Source organism: Diceros bicornis, chromosome 34, assembly GCF_020826845.1.
Source record: "Diceros bicornis minor isolate mBicDic1 chromosome 34, mDicBic1.mat.cur, whole genome shotgun sequence".
Taxonomy (NCBI): domain Eukaryota; kingdom Metazoa; phylum Chordata; class Mammalia; order Perissodactyla; family Rhinocerotidae; genus Diceros; species Diceros bicornis.
In genome coordinates, this window is record NC_080773.1 from 9,562,911 (window position 1) to 9,586,234 (window position 23,324).

At 60.0% G+C, this 23,324-nt stretch overlaps 1 protein-coding gene across 4 annotated transcripts; it reads right to left on the minus strand.

Moving 5' to 3' along the window:
- Positions 1–144: 144 nt before the first annotated feature.
- Positions 145–22,701, minus strand: GRAMD1A (GRAM domain containing 1A). 4 transcript variants are annotated; one of them, XM_058530829.1, is made up of 19 exons: positions 22,502–22,701; positions 14,316–14,526; positions 14,148–14,168; positions 13,610–13,694; positions 13,406–13,509; positions 13,237–13,332; positions 12,377–12,457; positions 9,198–9,310; positions 8,914–9,064; positions 8,171–8,369; positions 7,051–7,194; positions 5,376–5,494; positions 5,139–5,281; positions 4,558–4,661; positions 4,307–4,480; positions 4,128–4,215; positions 2,461–2,568; positions 2,259–2,379; positions 145–597 (listed from the first exon to the last, which is right to left on the minus strand). In XM_058530829.1, exons 1-19 carry the CDS (start codon positions 22,528–22,530, stop codon positions 505–507), a joined length of 2,184 nt encoding a protein of 727 aa, XP_058386812.1. In that variant the 5' UTR covers positions 22,531–22,701; the 3' UTR covers positions 145–504. The 4 variants fall into 4 exon arrangements, with proteins under 4 accessions (XP_058386812.1, XP_058386813.1, XP_058386817.1 ...); XM_058530830.1 differs by lacking the exon at positions 22,502–22,701 and adding an exon at positions 20,246–20,341; XM_058530834.1 differs by lacking the exon at positions 22,502–22,701 and adding an exon at positions 14,625–18,213.
- Between the last annotated feature and the right edge of the window lie 623 nt (positions 22,702–23,324).

Below are 23,324 nucleotides of genomic sequence, written 5' to 3' on the forward strand. Positions count from 1 at the left end.
GAAGCTTGTGTAAGATGCTGGAGAATTCCAGGTCACACCAGTGACCGTGGCCTCAGAAAATGGACAGCCCCTCCCTCCTGGCCTCGGTGGGATCTGAGTGCTCCCACCAGCTCCCAGGGCCCCACACGCACAGCCACAGTCACAGCCATTTCCAACCCTTTATTGGGGCTGTCAGCCCCAAATAAATATAATACATTAAACCCAGAGCTGAGGGAACTGTGCACCCCAGGAGGTGCCCCCCACAACCTCAGCTGGGCAAAATAAGTTAGCGGGGTGCCTGCCAACAGCAAGGCCAGCTCCCTGGCTGGGCAGGTGATGGCAGCTGGACTCGCACACGCTGGTCTAAAGTGCATCTTCTGTGGTCCCCAAGTCTGCGTGGCCCCTGGTCAGGCCACTGGGAGGGGTGGGCGGCAGGCTCCCGGTGCTCACACCGTGCCAGCAGTGGCCACCGAGGCTCTGTGTCCATCTGTCGGTTTGGGGGGACAGCCGCTTGGCCAGGCGTCCTCAAGAGAAGCTGTCGTCAGGCTGTGGCTGGGAGTCGAAAGGAGGGTCTGGGACAGTGATGCCTTGATGTAGCTTCTCCAGTGAGAATTTCATCTGCGGAGAGGCGGGCAGGGGGGAGGTCAGGGCTGGGAGGGTGACGTCGCCCCCATCCCGTAGTTGAGGGACTGGAGAAGATCCAGGGAGGTCACGTCCCCCCCAAGGTCACCCTGTAACAAGAGCCGGCCCTACTGCGCCCCGTTTAACTCTCACAGGCAGCAGATGGACGGGGCCCAGATGGCCTGAGCTCAAGTCTCGCTTTCCTACTTACTAGGTAACCTCAGGCCAGCCCCTCAACCGTCGCAGGTCCCTGAGCTGAGGGTTAGTTCAGGGGTCTGCTAGGGGGACAGCAGGACCCGGCACATGGGAAGTGCTCAATGCACGCCAGCTATCCTTAATCGCCTAGCTGTGCAGCCTTGGGCAAGTCTGAAGACCTCAGAGCTCAGCGTCCCGTCTATTAAATGGGGGCTAACAAGAGCACCCCTCACAGGCTGGCCAGGGGGAGCAAACCAGCTGGTCATTTTAGCACTTGGAACAGCCTGGCTCAATCGGTGTCTGCTGTTAGCATCAATTTGTGAAGTCCACTCTGTGCCCTCGGCAGTTTGAGAGAGGAAAACAGTAAGAATTTAACTCAGGATGGGGGGGCCTTGCCTTTCCTCTCTCTGAGTGATGGGGCCCCAGCCTCAGTCCCCTCTCTCCCACCCTGTCCTGCACGGCCCTTCCCGGCCTGAGCATCTCCCTCCGAGTGTGACTTCAGGGAGCAACGAGACCCCTAAAGCTGGGCCTCGGCATGATGGTCCACGGTGACCAGACGCGACCTTCACCGTCACCCACCAACTTGGGCACCCAGCCAAGGCTCCCCAGCTTCCCGCACCCCCTCCCCACCTTAGGCACTTACCCCAGTGCCTGCCCTTTGTGCTGCCTGACCACATTTATTGAGCACCTGGTGCGTTGAGTACCGGGCACTGAGCTCACAGCAAACACACACAGTGTTTACTACGAGCTTGGCGCTATTCAAATGTTAATGCATTTAATCCCACAACGGTCCTTGAGGTCACATCCATTGTTACCCCATTTACTGAGGAGGAAGCCAAGGCCCGCAAGGGTGAAGTCACCAGCACAAGGTCACACACCAGAATTTGAACCTGCTGTCTGAACAGACGCTACACCTGAACTACGGGGGTATCTGGGGCAATCCCTTCTGGACATGAGACCCCAACAGTCTTTGAAGAACCTTTCTGACCTTCATATGACCCTTAGTCACCCCAAAGTGGGGGAGGGGTTCAGGGAGCAGGCTTCACCTACCCCTGACCGCTGCGACTGGTCAGGGATGGGCATGTGACCCCAGCAGCCAGTGAGGGTGGGCTCTTTCTTTGGATGCTAGCCTGGAGCTCCAAGTGCTACCTTGGTCATCCTGGGGGAGAGGATGCCCACAACAAAGCCAACCCTGGGGGTGGGCAGAGTCAAGAGACAGAGAGACCGATTCTTACTACTGTTGAGTGGCTGCATCCAGCACGCCTGAAGTCAGACACCCTGAACTTTTTTCCCAGGATGAGAGCCAAAACATTCTTTCTTCCATCCTGCTGATTTTTCCAGCACCCCTGGGAGGTGGGGACTATGAATGGCCTCCTCATTTTACAGAGGAGGAAACTGAGGCCCAGATGCACCTGCTGCCTCTGGGGATCTGAACGCGGGCGCCCGGAGCCTCAAAGCCGCACCTCGTCCAGGAGCTCCACGGAGGCACGCAGGATCTGCCTCCACTTGTGCACCTCCACGCTGTGGAACTGCTTCTGCAGAGCCAGGATCTCCGCCCACTCCGTGGCCGTCTGCGGGAACTTGCTGTGGGGATGCAGGGCCTGAGCAGGGCCTTGGCCCCTCAGACCTGCCCAAGCCCCCAAACCCCTCAGGCTCCCCACTCACCCCTTGGCCAGGGCCAGACTGTGCCACGTCTCAAAAGTGTGGGCCGTCCTCTCCAGGGACCAGAGACGGTAAAAGAGGAGGACATTGAGGGCGATGAGGACGATGAGGCTGGGGGCAGGGTCAGAGGTCGTGAGTTGGGGTACGGATGCTCCCACCAGTCAGGCACCCGCACAACCATCCCCAAAGGGGCACCAGGATTATCTTCCTTTTCAGAGGAGGAAGCTAAGACCAGAGAGCCTGAGCGACATGCCTAGGGTCACACAGTCCATAGGCAGCAAAGTCAGGGTTCAACCCCAGGCCTGTCAGATGCCCGCACCTGTCACCGCAACGCCAGGCCACCTCCCCGGGAAAGCCGGGCCTGGAGCACGGGGAAGGGGCTGCTCTGGGGGTGAGAGACGAGGAGCGGAAGGACCCAAGACCCTACCTCACACAGATCCTGAGAAGGCAGCGAGGGAGAGAGAGAGAGATGAGAGCTGCCCAGCCCATCCCGGCCCCCACCCCCTCGGCTGGCGGCTCCCAGCAGAGCATGCTGCGTGGCTCCCGTTGGGGAAACGAGGCTCAGAGAGGCTGAGTGTGCGGTGTATCTGACTCGCACCTCCCAGAGGCTGCTGGGAGCACGGATTTTATCACCACCGCCTCACAGCGTCCTGTGCCGCCCCCTGCCCCCCGTACCTCTAGGACCTGGTGCACGTCCGTCTTCCTGCCTGAACCCTCGGGGTCTCCACTCAGGAGGCCTCTGCTTTCCCAGGAAGCCCTCCCTGACTGCCTGCCTGTCCCGCCTGGAGGAAGCCTCCACTGACCTCCCACGGCTCCCCTGTCCGGCCATATCCCCTCTGCCTGTGCCTCCACCATCCCGGCCCTGTCCCCTCTGCCCCTGCCCCCCCATCCCGGCCCTATCCCCTCCGTGTCTCTCCCATCCCGTCCCTGTTCCCTCTGCCCCTGTCCCCCCATCCCAGCCCTGTCCCCTCTGCCCCTGCCCCCCCATCCTGGCCCTGTCCCCTCTGCCCGTGCCCCACCATCCCGGCCCTGTCCCCTCTGCCCCCATCTGTCCCCCATCCTGGCCCTGTCCCCTCTGTCTGTGCCCCCCCCATCCTGGCCCTGTTCCCTCTGTCTGTGCCTCCCCTACCCCAGCTCTGTCCCTTTGCCTGTGTTTCCCCTATCACAGCCACCATCATTTTAGCCTGGTGTCAGGTCTGTCTCCCCCAGGGCTACTGGTCACTACTATGTCCCCAGGAACACCCAGCTTACAGCTGGGCACAGAAAGCATAAGTGAAATGTGTAAATAACATTGCTTCTTTTGCATCCCTCTCCTCGTTCACCTAATTCCACATGCTTTGGGTGCCTGCTCCTCCAGAAAGCCCCCTGCCCACTGGGCGAGGTCAGGCCCCTCTATTCCCTTCACCCACAGCCCCCCCACCCCGGGAGCCTCCAGGGCATCCGCTGTCCCAGCAGGGAAGACTTCCCCAAGACAAACCTAGCATCGGCACTGGGCGCCGAGGAGCTCTGCAGGGAGCATTCCAAATACCACTTTGTTTAACCCTTGCTATGAGGTGAACCCACAGTCTGGCAGAACCAGAAGCCCAGACAGGCCAAGCCCTTGCCCAAGGTCACACAGCCAGGATGCAGACCCAGGCCGGTCTGACCCAGAGGCCAGGCCCCGTACTCACACGATGCTGATGAGAACCAGGGCGCTGGGGATGCCCGCCCCAGGGCCCTGGTCCACGGACGGTTCCGAGAAGCGGGAACTGAGGGAGACTGCAGGAGAGCAACTCAGTCAGACAGACACCCCAGTGCACCCCCTGGCTCCGCTCTTCTGCCCGCCCTGCCCAGGCCCGATGGGACGCACCCGAGGTGTGCATGCCAGCGCGGGTGCAGGGGTCGGGCTCCGCGTGCTGGGGCCCGTCGCCGTGACCCCTCCAACTCAGGGGCCGCTTCCGCCGCCGCAGGCCTGACAGCAGTCCCCGGCCGTCCTTCCCACCTTCCTCCAGGGACAGCTTCTCAGCCTTGGCGAGCTCCCGCTCTGCGGACACAGGACAGAGCTCTGCGCATCTGCCGGACCAGGCCAGGCCCCCCGGCCCCGCCGGGCTGCGCGCCTACCCAGGTGGTGGAAGTATTCCTCGATGCCGCTCCACGAGTTCTTCTCGATGAGGGACTTCACGAGGCTCCACGGCTGCTTCCGGTAGCGGATCTCAGAGGACACCCTGGGGGGGACGGGGCGGGGGGGTCAGGCTCTGACTGCAGCCTTGCTGCCCCATTCCCCAGGGTGCTTTCCTCCCCCTAATTCAGAGAGGGCCCCGTCACCCCAAATGCCGGCCGTCAGCCCTAGGCCCCCTGTCCAGACCCCCGACCTGGGCGAGGCTCCGCCTGTGCTCCCTCTGCGCTGCCCACCCGCACCGGCGGCTCAGGCCACACCTCGCCCCGCACCCTTCCACTCTGCAGCTGCGCCCCAGCCCCACAGGGCTCTAAGCGACAGCCGACAGCCCCAACCGAGCTTCCCATCCCCTCACCCGCCGCCCCCCACCTGCCCCGTCCTCCAGCGGCGGCTCCGGCCTGCTAGTGGGTCAGGCCAAACACCTCAGGGTGGCCCTGACCCCTCGGGGCCCCAACACTTCTCCTCTGCCGCTGACTCGGGCGCGGGGAGTGGGCGGGGCCCGGGGCCCCCCGCCGGGCCGGCTCACCGGAGGCGGGCCTTGTTCCGGGCAAGGCCCAGGATGCAGTAGCGGTGGACTGTGTAGAAGTAGTCCTGGTAGGGGATGCCCTGCGTCAGCACCTCCGAGTCCACCACGCAGCCGCCCGCCTGCGGGCCGCGCCGGAACAGCGTCTGCGCAGACGGGCGGGGGTCAGGGCTGCCCCGGCCCTCCCACCCCCGTCCCCGGCTCCACCCGCCCCGCCCGCCGGCCGCCCCGCCCGCACACCTGCGTCTCCACCACGGAGGCGCTCTTGGGACCCAGCGGGTTGCTGATGGGGATGGTGTAGGTGAGCACCCGGCGCTGGTGGCACTTGCTGTCCCCGCTCCAGGGGCTCAAGGTCACGTCTGGGGGAGGGAGGAGCAGAATGAGGAGACCGTTCTCCAGGCCTTTGCCCACAGGCTCTAGGAGACTCGGCTTCTTTAGAAGGTTCTAGTTCTCTGGAGACTTGGCCCCAAACCCGCCCCTCCTCGTGTCCACACTCCGGTGTCTGCCCACCTTCCTTGTGGACGCATAAAACTTGAGATGTTGGTGATACTCAGAGCTGGGACTGCTCTCTTCCCTACACTTCTCAGCCCTCCTGGGGCTCATCCTCTCCTGCAGCCTCAGTTTCCCTCTCTGTCCCAGTCCTGACTTCTCCCCTGAGTCTCGGACCTCGGCTCCTGAACACCTTCCCCTGGAAATCCCCCAGACTTCTCACACCAGGCCCATACGGGCCTCAGCATCTCCTCAAACTAGCCCCTTATCTAGGGGCCCCACCTCAAGAGTGGGCCCCATGTCCTCTAGGCTCCCCCCAGAGCCCTGGGCCTTGCCTGGACACTCCCTCCCCTGTCTGTTGATCCGACCTCCTGAGCATGGCTTCTGGCTCTGCCTATCCTTGCCTGGCCAGGGCCCTCTCCAGCCTCCCCCCAAGTTCCTGGCCTCAGCCACCTCAGGGGTAGCTTCTTAAAGCTAACCCTGACACTATCCTTTATCTGCCTGGAATACTCCATGGCTCCCCAGTACCCCCAGACAGAGTCTGAGTTCCTCAGTCTGAGTGCCAGTCTCTCCAGGATATAAACATAGTTTGGGGGACTTGTATGTCCCCAACACAAGACACAATCTTACTCATTCTGCAGAGGATTCTATGTGGTTCATTTTCATCAATACAGAAAAAAGAACAGATAAAAATGACCACCTGACTAGCCCCCCCAACTTCAATCTCTTTCGCAGCCTCCTGAGCTCCTCTGCTGGGCCCACCGCCAACTCTTCCCCCCGAATCTGGTGCTGGGGCTGCCCCCTCCACACCTGGCTGCAGGGACCCTGCTGGCCTCCCGGGTTTCTCTCCCCCACCTCCTTTCCCTGGTAGCCTCAGCTCCTCCTCAGGCCTCAACTTCACAGCCTTCCAGCAGCCTCCCCTGACACCCCCAGATCACAGATACCCCTGACACTCACACCTCCTCGTGTGAGCATCTATATTCTGTTGTTCTCACTAGATTCTGGAGTTCGTCTGTCCTGGTCTCTGCATGGGCCTGACAGAGTGGGCACTAAATGTGTGATCATTAACTCATATTTATTAAATGTTGACTGTATGCTACTCTCCTGGGCACTTTTCTAGTATTGCCTCATTTAGTTCTCATGAGACCCTGACAAGGCAGGTCCATTATCACACCCCCATTATACAGAAGAGGAAACTGAGGCACAGACAGGCTCAGGACCCAGCTGGTAAGAGGCAGAGCTGCTCTGGTCTTGCTGATGCTGCTTTTACCTCCCCCAGCCGGCCACACCTAATCCGCACGGCAGGGCCTGCCCATTTCCCTGCTTACTACTGCCCCGTCCCACCCTCCCCGCGCTGTCCCTGTCGTCCCGTGTCGTGTGTCCCTGCCCCCCCCCCCCCGACCCCGGGTAACCTCGGCCCGCTGACCTGTGAACTTGCACTGCTGCAGGAAGCCCTGCAGAAAGGGCGAGTCCGAGAAGAGCATCTGCTGCAGCCGCTCGGCGCCCACGTGGAAGACGGAGTTGATGAGGAGACGGCCAGAGAGATCGGGGAGCAGGGCGGCCAGGTCCGCTGGCAACAGAGAGGGACGCTGGGTGATGCCACTTGCAGTCCCCCCTCCTGAGCGAGGCTCTTCCATTTCCCTCCGGGTGATCGCTCCTCCCCACTCCCAGCCCCATCCTGGACGGGAGTGGACACCGACACGGAGCACCACTCGGCCCTCTCGGCCACAGAGATGGCTTCAGGGTGGGCGTGCGGCCCAGGCCCAGCAGATCAGAGCCACCACCAGCGGTTCAAGGTGGAGCACACACCTAGGCCAGCCAACTGCGGCCACAGGACCACAGGACGGGCACGTGCTCCCAGGCTCAGCAGCCTGTGGCTCTTGGTCACAGTGATTGGTTCAGGGGCGCGTGAGTGACGCAGGGTCGACCAATCAGACACAGGGACTGGTTTAGGGGTGGGCTTGTTCTCCAAGTTGGACCAATAGGGCCAACCCTAGAGCTTTTGGTGCAGCCCCTGGGAAAAGCATGCTTTCTCCCCACTGGGCTTGTCTGGGGCAGAGCTGGGCCTCTCTCTGCTCCCTCAAGAGTAGAGGCTACCTGAGAATGAAGTTTCTCTGCATAAAATGGAAATAATAATAATAATAGCCAACATGTACTAACTGGCCCAAGCACTTTACACATACTAACCCATTTAACTCTCTAACAACAACCAACAACCCTATGAAGTGGGTATTATTATTGCTAACTCCATTTTTCAGATGAGGAAAATGAGGCTCAGAGAGGTTAAATAACTTGCCCAAGTTACACAGCTGGGAAGCAGGATGGCCAGAATTTGAACCCCGGCAATCTGGCTTCCAAGTCTGGGCTCTGATCCACCCTGCCCTGCTGCCTTCAAAGCAGAGCCAAGGACAGACGGACTTCTAACCCTGCTGTCTGAATGCCTCCCCTGCCCACCTCCCGGATATTTTAGTCCCAAGAGCCAGCACATCCCTGGCTTACTCAGGTCCGAGTGAGGTTTGTCGTGTGTGGTGTGGGCACCGCCTCACCTTCCTCCCCCGTGGACGAGGAGGAGTTACTCGTGTCCGTCAGCAGCTCGTCATTGGGCAGCAGGTCCAGGGGGCCCAGGGTGGTGGGCCCGTCAGGCGGGGTGGGCTCTGCGCTCGGGGGTTCGGCCACCGGGGTCACGGTCTGGCTGGAGGAGGCGTCTGGCTGGCTGTCCGTCTGCTCCTCCTTGTCCTCCTCTACCTGCAGAGAAAGGCTTGATCCAGCCTCGGCCCACCTCCGTCCCAGCCTGAGGGCCCCCGTGTGTCCACATCGGCCAGAAGGACTCGAGATGGCAGGAAAAGCAATGCCGGGAGGCACATGTGGACGGAGGGCTTTGGCTATGAGGGGCCCCTACTGGGCCTGTCTTGGATGCCTGGGCCGTAAGCTTTCATATGCCTGTCCTTTCCATCTGTCTGTCCTGTCCAGGCCTTGTCTGTCTCCTACCTCATCCATCCTTCCTTCCAGCTCTTGCCTCTTTTGTCTCTCACCCTTTCTGTCTGTGTGTCCCCCTTCTGCCTGTCCCTGTCTTTCCCTATCTGTCCCTATTTTCCTTGCTCATCTTCCCAGCTGTCTCATCCCTCCAACTGTCCCCTCCCTTACCCCTCCATCCACCTCTTCTCTGTCCCTCTGTCCATCCCCTCCCCTGTCCCCTCTACCTGTCAGTCTGTCCCTCTCCCCGACACCACCTCCAGCCTTCCTCTGCCTCTTCCCGTAAGCACCCTCTCTCTTCCGCCCTCCTGCTCACCCCGTGGTCTGCATCGCTGCTGGCCCGGGAAAGGTTGGGGGTGATACGGCCGCGGCGCGAACCCACTGGGCTCGGCTCCTGGCTGTGGTCAGCTGCCCCCGAGGGGGCGATGTCACTCAGCGCGATCACATCTCCCACTTCCTTGGGAGTCCTGTGGTGAAAGGGAGGATGGGGACCGCTGTATCTTTCAGACCCCACATACCCCTCAGTCCACTCGGGACTCCAGGAGCTCCTCAGGCAGCGTCTCCCTGACCCCAGGAACCAGCCGCCAATCTCCGACTCACCCCAGACCGTTCAGCTGCAGGGGGCAGACATAGTCCTCGTCCTCGCTGGTGAGGCCCAGCTCTGAGCCGTAACACTGGTGCACCAGGTGCCAGAGCTCGCGGGGACTCAGCGTCTGGGGGGGCAGGACGTGGGGTTGGCCTCCACCTCCCTGGGGCCAGAGCTCTTCCCGCCCCTGGCCCAACAAGCCCTCAGCCTCAGCAGTTCCCCCCGGTTTCCACCAGGGGGCAGCATGCTCTCCCATCCCAGACCTCGCCCAGTGGCTCTGCACCCCGCACCGCCCTGCATCCCCTCTGCCCCTTGCCTAGGAGCCAGCCTGCCCAGGATGTCCCCCTTAGGTCCTCTCAACACTCCCAGAGCTACAAGTTACCGTTCCCAGTTTTACAGAGGAGACTAGGAGGCCCCAGGAGGGGAAGTCACGAGCTCAAGGTCACAGAGGTGACCAGAGGCAACTCTGGGATTCAAACCCGGCCAGACTCCAGAGGCGGTGCTCCCACCCGCCGTGTGTCCTGCCCCAGCTGTCTTCCCAGGTGTCCTCAGAGCCCTGGACTTTCAGCTACCACGGCCAGAGTGGCTGGACGACGAGGATATAACAGTAACAATAGTAACAGCAGCGGCAGCCATTCACGGAGCTGTTGCCACGGGCCAGGCATCTCCCGACCTGGCTCAGTCTTCAGAACAACTCTGCGAAGGAGGTGCCGACACAGTCAGCACTTTAAGACAATGACTCGGAGATGCAGTAACGTGCCCGAGGCCATCCACTAGGAAGTGGCAGTGCTGGGATGTGAGCTGGGGGCTGCTCTAGCACCCTGGGGCTAACCACTGGGCAACCCTGGCTCTGAGCACTTACTCTGGGCCGGCCCTGGGTGCTAGGAGTAGGCACGGTCCCCAGTGGACCGATGGGGTTTGGTGATTTCCCTGGGTCTCTCAGCTTCTCAGTGGTGGGGCTGGAACTCCAACCCCCAGTCTGGCCCCAGGGCCTGGGTTTGAACCCTCCTCTGCCCTCGTCCTCCCTGGAGACCCTGAGGCTGCACTGTCCTTCCCTCAGGTTCCTGCTCCAGTGCCCTTGCCCCCGAGGATGGCCACAGCCGGAGCTGCCCCCAGAGGACGGGACGCGGCGCAGCCCTGGGGAGCGGGTCTGGGCCTTCCGAGGTGCTGGAGGCCAGCAGGAGCAGATGCTGTGCCATGCCTGCCCGGTCTCTATCTACCCTCCCTCCCTGCCAGCAGACCCCTGATTTGTTTGGGGTGAAAATCTTCCCCAGCCCCAATCTTTCCTGTGCCACATACCCAGCAATCTTTGCAACCAACGGTGGTCATGTGACCCAGTTCTAGCCAAAGTAACACACAGTGAAGTCGGCTAAAGGAGGCTTTCCCTCCCTGATAAAGAAAGCTCACTTTCTATCCACCCCTTTCCTGCTTCATGTTTGGGATACTTATGTGAGGGCATGACACCTGGAGCTGTAGCAGCCATCTGGCAACCATGAAGCAACAAGCATGTGGACAAAACATCAATATGCAGAGGCGGACAGTGTGGAAGAATGGACAAGAGATTGGGTCCTTGATGACACAGGGGAGCCATCAAACCCACCTTGACTGCCTGCCTCCAGACCTCTTGTCACATGAGTATCAATATGACGCAGGGGTTGAGTGGACTCCAGAACCTGAGTGCAATGGGTCAGAACCCAGCTCTGCCACATAAGAGCCTGTGTGACCATGGGCAAGTCTATCCCTCCTGCCTCTCTGGTGAATAAAGGTACTAACCATACTGCCTCACAGGATGGTTGTGAATTCATGAAATGCTCAGAACAGGCCTGGCACCCAGTGGCACCATAAATGTTAGCTATTATTATTGCCTTCTGCAATAATTCAGGGTCTGTTTGCTTAAACCATTGTGTGGTTGGGTTTTCAGTGGCTTGCAGTCGAATGCATCCTACATCAACTCACGCAACACTAGCAGGTATTTCCAGGAGAGTCGCTCGGCGCGGGGGCACGGGGGACTATCAGAATGCGATACATCAAAGTCTCAAGACTCTTACTCAAAACCTCTGGGCGAGACATGATTCAAAATTAAGAAATCTGGGGATTTAAGAAGGATAATCAGTGCCTATACTGTATGCTGTAACACAGCACCAATAATAATTTAGTCTCCAGTCCAGTGTAGACCAGAGGTTCTCAGGGTGTGGTCCAAGGACTCCTGGGGGTCCCCTAGACCCTTTTGGGGGTCCATGAGCTCAAGATCGTTTTCCTCAGTACAACAAGTGTTCCTGGTAGGATAAGATGTCACTCGCCCTTTTCAATTCTCTTCCCTCATGAGAGTACAGTGGAGTTTTCCAGAAGCTCCGAGACATGTGACGCTGTCCTTCTGGCGGCTAATGCAGTGTGTGCCTGTGTATCTCATGTTTAAAAATGTCCCAGTCTCAATTCCTAATGCAATAACTATTGGTAGATATCACCCACTTACACAAAAGCTTTTTGAGGCTACAAGTGCTTTAAAGAGTGAAAGGGTTCCTGGAACTATAAAGTTTGAGAATCCCTGGTATAGTCTATTCCGGACACTCTGACTTTATGTTGAATTACAATTATATCTAAGATTTACCCAAGTCATAAACATTAATATTTTTTGTCCTGAAACGTATGAATAGTCACATTAATTGAGATACAGACTTGTGCTATACAAGAAGCATATGTGGCCAATTAAGTTTAAATTAATTAAAATGGAATGAAATGAAGAATGCAGATCCTCAGTCCCACTAGCCACTTGTCAAGAGTCCAGCAGGCACAGGTGGCCACTGGCTGCTGTAGCGGCCAGCACAGATAGAGAGCACTTCCACCACAGCAGAAAGTTCTACCGGACATGCTGATGCAGACGATAAATAACCGTGTTAGCTCATGTTAGATTTTGTTGCCACACATATAAAAAAACCTCCTCATTCTCAGAGCATTCTGGATTTGCAGATGGGGAATGAGGGCCACAGATAGGCATCTCCTGTGGGCAGGGGCTGGGGCTGCAGCCCGTGGCGGCCCCCTGGTGGGGCCCACAGAGGTAGCTGCAGGTGTGTTGGCCTGGTGCCCATGGAGAAGAGCTGGGGGTCCCCCCATTCCTTGAGTTCTGGCACCCCTGGCTCCATGGTCCCCCTGGCCTACCCCCAAAATCCCCCACCCAGGTCTGCTCCAGGCCCACCTTTTCAAGCAGCGCGTTCTGCCAGAGACGGAAGATGAGGAGGAAGCAGCGGTCCCTGGCCCCGAAGGAGGTGAAGAAATGCTGCAGGAGAGACAGGGGTGTGAGCGGTGGGGAGAGCACGGCCAGAGGGAGGGAGGCTCCCTCCCCACCCACACTTGTTCCCAGATCTCCATCCTCGTGTATCTATTCATTCACCCCTTCATTCCTTCCACAGAATGTTTATCCTGTGCCCACCCACCACTGGACGAGGCTGGAGTCACCGTGATGAGGAGACGGCCCCGGCCCTGTCCCCGGAGCTCACATCCAGGGCAGGGAACAGGCACACCTCCAGACAGGGGCAGCCCAGAGTGGTCAGGCTGTGAGGGGGGTAGCCCAGGGCACTTTTCCAGTCTCCTTTGCCCACTAGGGATGGTCAGCTGACCCACTTTTGGCCAAGAAAACACAAAGGGAAGTGTGCTGGGAAGTCTCCCCCCATTCCCTCCCTCCCGTCTGGGCCGCTGGTGTGAGCAGCCATCTTGGGACCATGAGGCAACAATGATGGGGACAGAATGGAGCATCAGGGAAGGCTTCCATGGGGAGGGGACATCCGAGGTGACAAAGGGAGGAATTTTACTATTACTACTATCCCTGAGCAGCTGTGGGAGGGAGGGGACAGACTGCAGGGACCGAGACAGGAGGCTGGTGGTGGACCCAGGTTAGACAGGATGGGAGCCTGGGCCAGGGCAGGGGCCGGGAGGGGAAGGAGAAAGCGACAGATCTGGGAGAAGTTCTGGGCGCAGAACAGACGGGGCTTCAGGTGGGGGCGGAGGGAGGAGCGGCTCAGACCGCGACCACCCGCCGTGGGCAGGCCTGGCGCCCACCTTCTCGCTCTCCGTGCAGATCTGGATGGCGTTGGGGATCAGCTTGGCCGTCTTCTCCTTCTTCAGACACGTCACTTCCTTCAGCTGGATGGAAATCTGAGGACCAGAGGCCGGTCAGAGGGGCCAGGGCCCTGCCCGCCCCGGGGCCCTGCCGCGTCCCGCGGCTCACCGTTGTCTCCCAGCGGAAGATGTTGCTGTAGAAGCAGATCCAGTTCTCGGAGAGATAGAGGCGCCCCTGGAGGAGGATCTCCCGCTGCAGGGCACACGAGTAATCTGAGGCGGCGGGAGAGAGCAGACAGCAGTCACGCGGCCTGGCCGGCCACGGCGGGGAGGGTCAGGGCAGCTCCAGGCCTGGGTCTGGGTCAGGGCTCACCCACGATGAGGCGTTCAGCTTCAGGGAGTTTGTTGAACAGCTTCCGGAAGTCCTCATTCCGCTGCTTGTACGTGGGGCTCAGCATCTGGGGGCGTTTGGGAGGTGAGAACCCGGACGGGAGCTCACACCCCTAATTCTGCCCCACAAGCACCCAGGACCCCTCAGGCTCTCTGAGGCCTCAGTGTCTACTCACTTCTGGCTCCCACTGCCGCTAACGCAAGAGAACCCGTGACGAGAGCTGCCACTTACTGATTTCTACATAAGCCAGGCCCCTGGCCAAGTACCCACCAGCATCGCTGACTCTTAGTGAGGTTGCCTTCAGCCTTATAAGGTCAGGACTGAGTCTCAAGAAGAGAGAGAGGCCCAGAGAGGTTAAGCAACTCACTCAAGGTCACACAGCACATAAGTAGCAGCACAGGATGTGACCCTAGGTCTGCTGACCCTGGAACCCCCCCTTGACTGCTACTGCCGGGGCTGCTAGCCCAGCACTATTCCTCTCCCTCGCCCCTCCAGCAGCCCCCCCTGTCCAGACACTTACACTGTACCAGCTCTGCATCTTCTGCAAGGGAAAAGAGTGGAGTCAGCACAAGCCCCTGGGTCCCCTGACCTCCCACCCCGCTATGCCACCCTCATCCCTCTTCCCACCCCCGACCCCCCTACCCCTCCCCACATCTCCCCCACCCACTCCACCTGGGCATGCACCAACCTTGCTGTTGCGGATGAAGTTCCGGCTGCCCAGGCTCTGGGTGCTGGGTGTCCCGGGCACCCCGCCCTTCTCTGAGGAGCTGTCCGACCCCTTCTCTACCATGGTGCCCGGTTCTGGCTCAGGCGGCGGTCGGCTTGTGGGCAAGAGCTGCAGCCGCTTACGGAGAGATGGGGAGCTGCTCGGCGTGCTCCGGCCAGAGTGGGGGGTGGTGCTGGGGGGAGAGGAGGGGCATTATGGGAAATCAGGCTGGGGCATGGTGACAGGCCTATTTTGGGAGGCCCACGCATCAGCCCACTGATCCCCACCCACCCGTTCTACTCCATTTCCTAGCAGTGTGGCCGGAGCAGCGTCCCTGACTCTCAGTCCCCGAGTACTTCCTCTGTAAGCCGGGGGGTGATGAGTACAGGTCCCCATCTGTTGTTTGGAGAGTTAAACAAATCAGTGCGTGGAAAGTGCTTCTCACAGAGCCTGCGTATAGCGAGCTCTCAGTAATGCCTGCTGGGGTTTTTTTGTTTTTGCTGAGAAAAATTCGCCCTGAGCTAACAACTGTGCGAATCTTCCTCTATTTTGTGTGTGGGCTGCCGCCACAGCATGGCTACTGACAAGTGGTGTAGGTCCATGCCCAGGAACCAAACCCAGGCCACTGAAGCGGAGCATGCCAAACTTAACCACTAGGCCATGGGGCCGGCCCCAGTGCCTGCTGTTTTTTAAGCTCACTTATTAATTCACTCATACAATAAATATTTATCGAGCAGCCACTTCCCACTTAGTTGCTTGAGCTTGTATCTTCCTAATGTCTTTCCTTCCCTCATCCCTCATTTCTAGCCTGTTAGCAAGTCCCACCCGCTCCACCTCCCAAATCTATTTCCATTGTTTCTATTACACCCACCTCCCCTGCTCCAGTGCCCTGGCCCGGCCTCCATCCTCTGCCTCCTGGACCATCTCAGCAGCCTCCTCCCAGTCTCCCTGCTCCCGTCCCCGCCCCCTACAGTCCGCTCCACGCACAGCCAGAGGGAGCCTGTGAACCCGAGTCAGGTCAGGCCCTCCTGGCTCAGAGCCTCCCCTGGCTGCACCTCGCTCCTGTAGAAGCAAAGTCTTCACCTGGGCGCCCAAGGCCCTCGTGTGGCCCCCATCCCCACTGTGACCTCATGCCCTCTCTCTTCGTCACTCTCTCCACTCCAGCCATTCCAGCCTCCTTTTGTCCCTTAAGCTCACGAGCTGCACTCCTGCACCAAGGCCTCTCCACTTGCTGTCCCTCTGCCAGGATGTCCTTCCACAGCCCCAGCATGACGGGCTCCATCTCATTCAGCTCAAATGCTTCTCCCAGCCTGGTCCTCAGCCTGAAGGAGCCCCCCAGCCACCAGTCCCACCTCACACCATCTCAATTCATCCTGTTGACTTCTTCGGTTTACTGTCTGCCCCAGATTGTGAACTTTAGGAGGTCCTGGCTGCCACGAGTTCCCAGCACCCAACACTGCACCTGGCGCGCAGTGGACGCTCAGTGAACACTGGTGGCCACAGGAATCATCCGTGCGCTAGTCCCAGCTGGGAGCAACAGAGGCCACCAGACACGACTCTTGCCTTGGGGAACCCAGCTTCAGGTGGGAAGGCAGACAGGAACAACAGAACACTCAGAGGACTGAATAACATGAAGTGTAATAGGGCCGTGGGGTAAGTATCGGGAACTTGAAGGGGACATTCATTGTTGACTATACTGGGAACTGTGGCAAGCTCTCCCTCTGATCAGTCTTATTTCTTACACACTCCTGTGCATCTGATACTATTACCATTCCTGCTTTACAGACGAGGAAACTGAGGCGCAAAGCCCTGAGCCACTTGTCCAGGATGCATGGCTGGTTTTATTACAAACTGGGGGCCGTGAGCTCCTCTGGGGCGGAGGCAGGAGTCCCTCGGGCACTCGGGGCCACCCACATATCTCTCTCGCCTCCGAGCTTTAGCACAGGCTGTGCCCTCTGTCCAGACTGGCCTTTTTCTTCCTTGTCCAGCAAATTCTTCTGCATCCTTCAGGACCCTTGCTCGCACACCGCCTCCCTCCGGGACACCAGCTCCCTTCTGTGGGTGCCCACGTTCCCAGGCAGCGCCCAGCCCATCCCTAACCCCTCGGCCACCACTCGGCCGAGGCTGCCCCGACCAGACCTGACTGCTCTGGGCAGTCACTGTCTGGTGACAACTCCATTGCCCCACTGGTCTGTGAGCTCCCTGGTGGCACGCTTGGTGTTGTCTTGGTCACTGCTCCGTCCCCAGTATTGCTCAGGACAATGCCAGGGTGGGCATTCATGTCATACTTGTGAAATAAATACTTTGTGAAATAAAATAAACAAATGAAATAGATGGTGACCCGGGCCCCTGCCACTCCCCTGGACTATGGAAGGTCCACGTCTCCCTGGACCCCTGCTCCTGTCCCTGGCCCCCTTGGTCTGTCTGCTCTCCACACGCAGCCGGGGAGCCTGTGACCCAGTCAGGTTGGGCCCTCCTGGTGAGCCCTCCCTGGCTGCACTCACTCCAGGGAATGGCCCAGGGTCGGACCCTCCCAGGGCCCCTCACTCACCCTCCCCCGGTTCCTGCCCTGGCCGTGCCCTCTGCCCAAATGCCCTTCCTCCCAGAAGTCTCCGGGGCTCCCTCAACTCCTTCAGGTCTCTGCTCAAGGGACACTTCTCCAAGATGCCTTCCCTCACTCCCCTATTTAAACCACACCACCCACTCTCCCGATCCCCCTCCCCAACCTGCCTTCTCTTCACTCCCCACCTGCCCCTCTCTCTGTTATCATTTCTTATCCTCCTGCACCAGGGGTGAGCTCCACATGGGAAGAGGTTTTGATCCCCGCTGCATCCCCATGGTCTAGAACGGGCCTGGCACACAGTAGGTGCTCCACGAGCATTTGCTCCTGGCGACTGAATGTCCTGGGGACTGAATAAACGATTGACCCTCCACCCCTCCCCTCACAGAACTTGGATTCAGCCAGGCCTGTGACTTGCCGACCCTCAGGGGGCCGGGACTCAGTGCAGCCACTTCCTCCCTGTGTGACCTTGGGCAAGTGTCTGAGGCTTTCTGTGCCTCAGTTTCTTCTTGAGCATAATGGAGTCACAGGGCTGTCTAGAGGGGAAAGTGAGGTGATACACACAGAGCCCAGCACACGGAGGCACTCTGGCTGGACTAGGGGCTGCCAGACGGAAACGGAGTACCCGGCCCTGCACTGTCCCAGCGCACCCGTGTCCACACCCCTACGCCGACCCCGACAGGCACCCCAGACACCTCGGCCTGGCATACGGAGCCCATACTGACCCCAAACCCCAGTCATTTACCTCTAAGTACGCACAAGCACCTGCCTGGCAGAAGTGAGCCAGACAGACACGCTCCCCGCCCTCGGGGACCCGACACTCGGGTGGGGAACAGAGATAATCAATAAGAGAACCCATCCACGAGGAGGAGGATCTCAGGACGGGTCAGGACCCTACGGCTGCTCACACAGCAGCAGCCCCCGGAAGCCGTCAGACGTGCAGACTCCGGCCCCACTGCAGACCTCCTGAATCAGCCCCTGGGGGCGGGCCCAGGAGGTTCGGAAGCAAGCTCAAGTTGGAGGACCATGGAGACAAAGGATGGCTGGGTGGGTGGGTGGCACGCAGGGCACGCTTAAGCTGAGCCCCGAGGACAAAGCACAGATCTGGCAAAGGGCGGAAGACCGGCAGGAACAGCAAGTTCAGGGACAGGACTGACTTGGCAGGTCCGAGGAGGAGTGAGGTGGCCAGTGGGGCTGGGGAAGGAGGACAGGAGGGCACAGGCCCTCCGCAGGCCCTGTGGGCCCTGGCCAGGCATCTGGGCCTCACCCTGAGGGCACTGGTGAGCTATGGAAGGGTTCTGAAGGAGGGGGTGACCACATCCTCCGCCCCTCTAGCCTGAAAGGCAGACCCCTCCTCCACCTGTCCCACTCCCCTGCAGCCGTGGGTCTGGGGGAGGGCGCCTGAGGACAGGGCGAGCACACGGGCAGGGCAGGGCCCGCACCCTGAGGTCTCACTCCTTGGCAGGACGAAGAGGAAGTCCTCAAGGGCAGGCCCAGCCCTGAGGCTGCCCAACCGGGCAGGCTGCCGCAGAGGGAAGGGAGGAAGGGAGGAGCCCACGCTGGCTGGAGGACCGTTACGGGGGGCGGGGACTCGGAAGAGAATGGGGTTTGCCACCCTGTACACCTCACCTCCGGCTTCCTGGGCCTGCAGAGGCCCAGAGCTCCCTCTGGTCAGAGACGGGCAGACGCACACACAGGTGGGCATAAAAAGGAAATGGTGTTGGTCACGCACAGCCAGTGTCACAGGCAAACTGGAGGTCCCCACGTTTGCAAGAAGTCTCCCCCCCACACACACCCCCACACACACCCAGCAGTAGTATCACAGGTATGTTACAGTCACACGTGCAGCTGCAGAGTCACAGAAACACACAGAAAGTCCCAGATACATTACATGCACACTTACAGCCACAAGAAAGTCTCAGAGAAGAACTGAAAGCAAATAACATTCCCACAGCTACAGAGAGAGACACAGCGACAGAAGAGGCACAGAGCACCCCAGGGGACACACGCACGACCCAGGCAAACTAAGTCACAGGGCCAGCTCGGCTCTCGTGGTGTCACCGTACGGCAGCGAAGACAAAGCAAAGGCCCGTGCCAGCGTGGAAGGGATGGAGGTGCCGGCTGCAGTGGCTGACAGAGAACCCGGACACTCGCATGGCCACGAAGGACTCGGGAATAACACAGCCCCAGGGGCGTGTAGACACACCTCCACAACACAGTGGACAGGTACTGAAACAATGCATGGGACATGCTGTGTAAACTGTGACAGGGGAACAATATCAACTGTGATTATTGCTCCAAAGTCGAGGGTGCAGCCAAGGTCCCAGGAGGGAGGTCCCAGGCCCACGAAGAGCCACAAGGGGTCTCTCTCTCTTGTTCTTCACACACACAAAGCCCCAGGGGGTCCAAGCTGCACACATGGAAGCCCAGGCACATACACCACCACCACAAATGGACACACAGCAGAACTCACACAAAAATGGAATCCGAGGTAAACCACAGGCACAAGCCCACAGGGTCTCAGTCACCCATGCTGAGCCCCTGACACACAACAGCGTCACACACGGACACACACAGGTAACTTACATTTGCACACAGCTAACAGGTTCAGAGGTAAATTACAGGCACATACCCAGGCAGAGTGTCATGGAGCAAACAGAGCTGCAGACATATGGACACACACTGTAAAGTCCCAGCTGGACACCAGGCAACTTACAGTGACACTTGGAGCCACAGATGGAATCAGAGGTAAATGACACACACACAGACAAGAAGGATCACAGCTGCCTGCACACTAGGAGGCACGCGTACACACACTTCCAAGACACCATATTCATAACAGAAAACACAGCGGGCCCAGGAAACGGGTAGGAGGTCAAGTCGGCGCCCAGGGCCCCAGAGGGTCTCAGGCTCGGGGTCGGCCGGCCTCGCACAAGCACCCACCCCCAGGAGCCCCCAGAGTCGCGACAGGCGCGGTCGGCGGGAGGGGGCCGGCCCGGCGGGGCTGCTCCGGGCCTGCCCGGGCTCCGCGGCCTGCGAGCCGGCCGGCGGGGGCTCGTCTCCGCGCGGCCTCCACCCCGGGCCCGAAGACCCGCTCAGCCTCGCGCCCACCTCGGCTCCCGGGCGGGGCGAGCCAGGCCGCGCTCCCCGCGGGATGAGCCGGGACCCCCGGCCAAAGCCCCGCCACGCCGGCGCCCCGCGCCCCGCGCCCCGCAGTGACGAGCCGGCCCGCCGTCGGCGCTCAGCCCCGGCCGCCCCTGTCCCCGAGGCCCCGGCCGCCCCACGTGCACAGACTCCCCGACCCCGGCTCCGGCCGCGCCCCCCCGGGCCCCCGCCCCGGCCCGGGCCTTACTCGAACATGGATGCGGCGCGGAGGGCGCGCCCGGCCGCAGGGCAGGGCCGGCCCGGCTGAGGCGCTGGGCTGACCGCGTCCCCGCAGGGCCCCTGCCGCGCCGCCCGCACAAAAGGCCGGAGCCGCCGGAGCCGCCGCGGCGTCAGCGCCCCCCGCCCCGCGCCCCGCGCCCGCCCCGCGCGTCACGGCGCCGCCCCTGCCGGGGAGGGGGGAGGGACGGCGGGCACCGGGCGGCCCGGATGGACGGAGTCGGGTGCGGGGACAGGGAGGAGGAGGGGACAGGGAGACACATGGGGGCGCAGGGGCGCACGGGGTGGGGGGCAGGACAGAGGAGGGGCGGCGGGGACAGTGCGGCCCCGGGGAGAGGAGGCAGGAGGAGGGTTAGAGACGAGGGCGCAGGGGAGGGAGAGCCGGACCCAGAAATCCAGAGGGGCGGCTGGGACGCCAGAGATGCAGGGAGAGAGAGAGTCTAACGAGAGAGAGAAACAGGGGAGAGGGAGACACAGAGAGAGACAGACAGACTCGATGAAAACAGAACTCCGCCATGGCGGCTCCCTGGCACGGGCTGCGACCCTCTCCCTGGTACCGGGAAGGGGTCCTTAGCTCCGACTGCGCCCGCGGCCACCCTGAGCGGGGGGCGGAGCTGGGGTGGGACGGAGGTTCTGGGAAGCGGACGGAGGTGCCGGGCTGTGTTACCGGAGGGACCCCGGCCGGCGGGAAGGGGCAGCGGGTGGGGCCCGGAGGCCGCCCCCCTCCCCGTCCCCGTCTCTGAGCCCCCGTCGGCCGCAGGAGGTCCCAGTGCCCGGCTCTCTGGGGCCCCAGTCCCTGTCAGCCAGACCAAGGTGGAAGCCAGCCTCCCCGCGCCTGTCTGTGCTGTGACCTTGGGCACGCTACCCCAGAGCTGGGCTCCCACTAACTGCGTGGTCAGGGCTTTCCCACGGGACAGCGGGGAGGGCGGCTGCAGCCCTTCTGCAGACGGGGGAGCCCGGCCTCAGAGAGGGGAAGTGACTTGCTGGGAGGTCACCCAGCCGCTAGGCTGCAGAGCTGGACGCAACCCTGCTCTGATGCCATAGCCCACGCCTGTCTCTGCAGGGGCCGCCTGAGTCTGTCGGTGTCCTGGACTCCTCTCCCAGAACGCAGAACTGAGTCCCGCCTCACAGCTCCCGGCCGGAGGCGCCCCCCACCCCGCACAGATTTGATCCTCCCCCTCTCCAGGACAGGCTGTTCCTGCCTCTTGAAAAACTCCATTCCCACCTCTCTCCCCACCTTACACCCTCTCCCTCCAAAAAACCCCCTCGACTTCTCCATTTTGGTGGATGGCAGGCCCCCAACTTCAATCTTTCTTGATCCCTCTCTTTCCTTCACACCCACATCCAGTCTCAGCAAACCCTGTGGGCGCCACCTACAAAATCTATCCAGACTCTAAAGTCTTCTCCCCCACTGCCCCCAACCAGTTCCAGCATCCTTCCTTTGCCTCCTGGACCATCACAGCAGCCTCCCACTTGGTCTCCCTGCTCCTGCCCCCATCCCCTGCAGTCCGCTCCCCATCGCAGCCAGAAGGAGCCTGTGAACCCTAGTCAGGTCAGGGCCCTCCGGGCTCAGAGCCTCCCCTGGCTGCACCTCATTCCTGGTAAAAGCCAAGTTCTCAGCTTGGTGCCCAGGGCACCACTCTGACCTCTCCTGTCAGACTCCCCCTTGCTCACTCCCTCCAGCCACCGGCCTCCCTGCTATCCCTCTAGCTCACCCAGGTACATTACTGCCCCAGGGCCTTTGCACTTGCTGTTACCTCTGCATGGAAGCTCTTCCCCCAGTTCTTCGCCTGACTGCCTCTCTCCCAGAGCTCAAAGAGGCCTCCTTCCACTCTCTTTATGTCTCACTGCTCTCTTTCTTTATATTTCTCTTCGCCTGTTTCTTCTTTTAAAATACTTTTGAATTTTTAATTAGGGAATATTTCTTTCAAACAGTAAAAAATATAACAGTCATCTATGTCCCCAGCACCCATATATAACAGATGTGAACATTTTTGCTTCAGATCCTTTTTCTGTTTTTGTTTTTAGAGAAATAAACTAATACAGTTTCAGCCAACTCCCCATCCCTCCTTTCCCTGCCTCTGCCCCCCGAGGTACCCACGGCCCTGAAGTTGGTGTGTGTTCTTCCTGTGCACTCTTCTATCCTTTTTCTACCTAAGAATGCACCTACCAACAATATATCCTATTGTCCAATGTCTTTTAAAAGGATACACAATTAGGCTCCTACTGTATCATTTTGCAACCCGCTTTCTCCATCGTCACTGTTTCCGCGATTTCTCCACGTTGACATTCAGAGCTTTATTTTGTAAACTTATCAGGATCATTGTTGGAAGAAACCACAATGGATATTTCTATTCAGGGCCAACGTGGTTCTTTCCTCTTGCTCCCCGTAACCTTGAACCTCCCAGTTCCTGTCTTCTTGTGCCAGAGGCAGTGTTTCTTTGCAGAAGTTTTTTTGTTGTTTTTGCTGCCTGTGAGCTGCAGCAGGAAATACCTTTCACATCGGCTTCCGGCACACTTAGAAATACGTGTAGCCTCACAAAAGTTGCAGGAAACCACACTTATTCGCTATGCCTCAGACACTGTGTTATTTTCAATTCTGTCCTAGTGTTGTTTGAAAAAAAGTGCTGATTGCAATGCTCGAGGTTAGTTTCTTGGCCCTTAAAGGGGTCACGACCCGCTGTTTGAAAAACACAGGCTGGGTGGAGGGGTGTCCGCCTCCAGGCTCCGTGGGCCATGCTCAGCTGAGCTCAGAGTAGGTTGGCCTCACGCAGACTCCTAGTTGCTTGTTTTTGTTTGGGCATCTATTTCTCAACTTCCAGTCCTGCCCCTGTGGGGCTGAGGCCACATTCTAACTGACCTTCAGCCCCCGACCTGGACAGTGACAGCCACAAGGAACCCACCCTGGACCATGGGTCGCCAGCGAGAGAGAACCCCTTTCCCAATGCACCGCCCGGGTCTGACCTGTCCTGGGGCACACTCTCCAGGTCTGGGGTCCTCAGCAGCTGCAGGCGCCGGGGGGTCGGGGTTCCAGGGGGTGACTCCCCATC

Bases quoted from the DNA above. Each gene is read 5' to 3' on its own strand.
- GRAMD1A (XM_058530829.1), bottom strand. From the start codon at position 22,530: ATGGAGAAAGCGGGTTGCAAAATGATACA. The intron at 13,333-13,405 runs GTGAGCCGCGGG...TCTGGTCCTCAG, and splicing joins TCTTCCGCTGGGAGACAACG to ATTTCCATCCAGCTGAAGGA. The intron at 9,311-12,376 runs GTGGGCCTGGAG...CTGCCCCCCCAG, and splicing joins AGAACGCGCTGCTTGAAAAG to ACGCTGAGTCCCCGCGAGCT.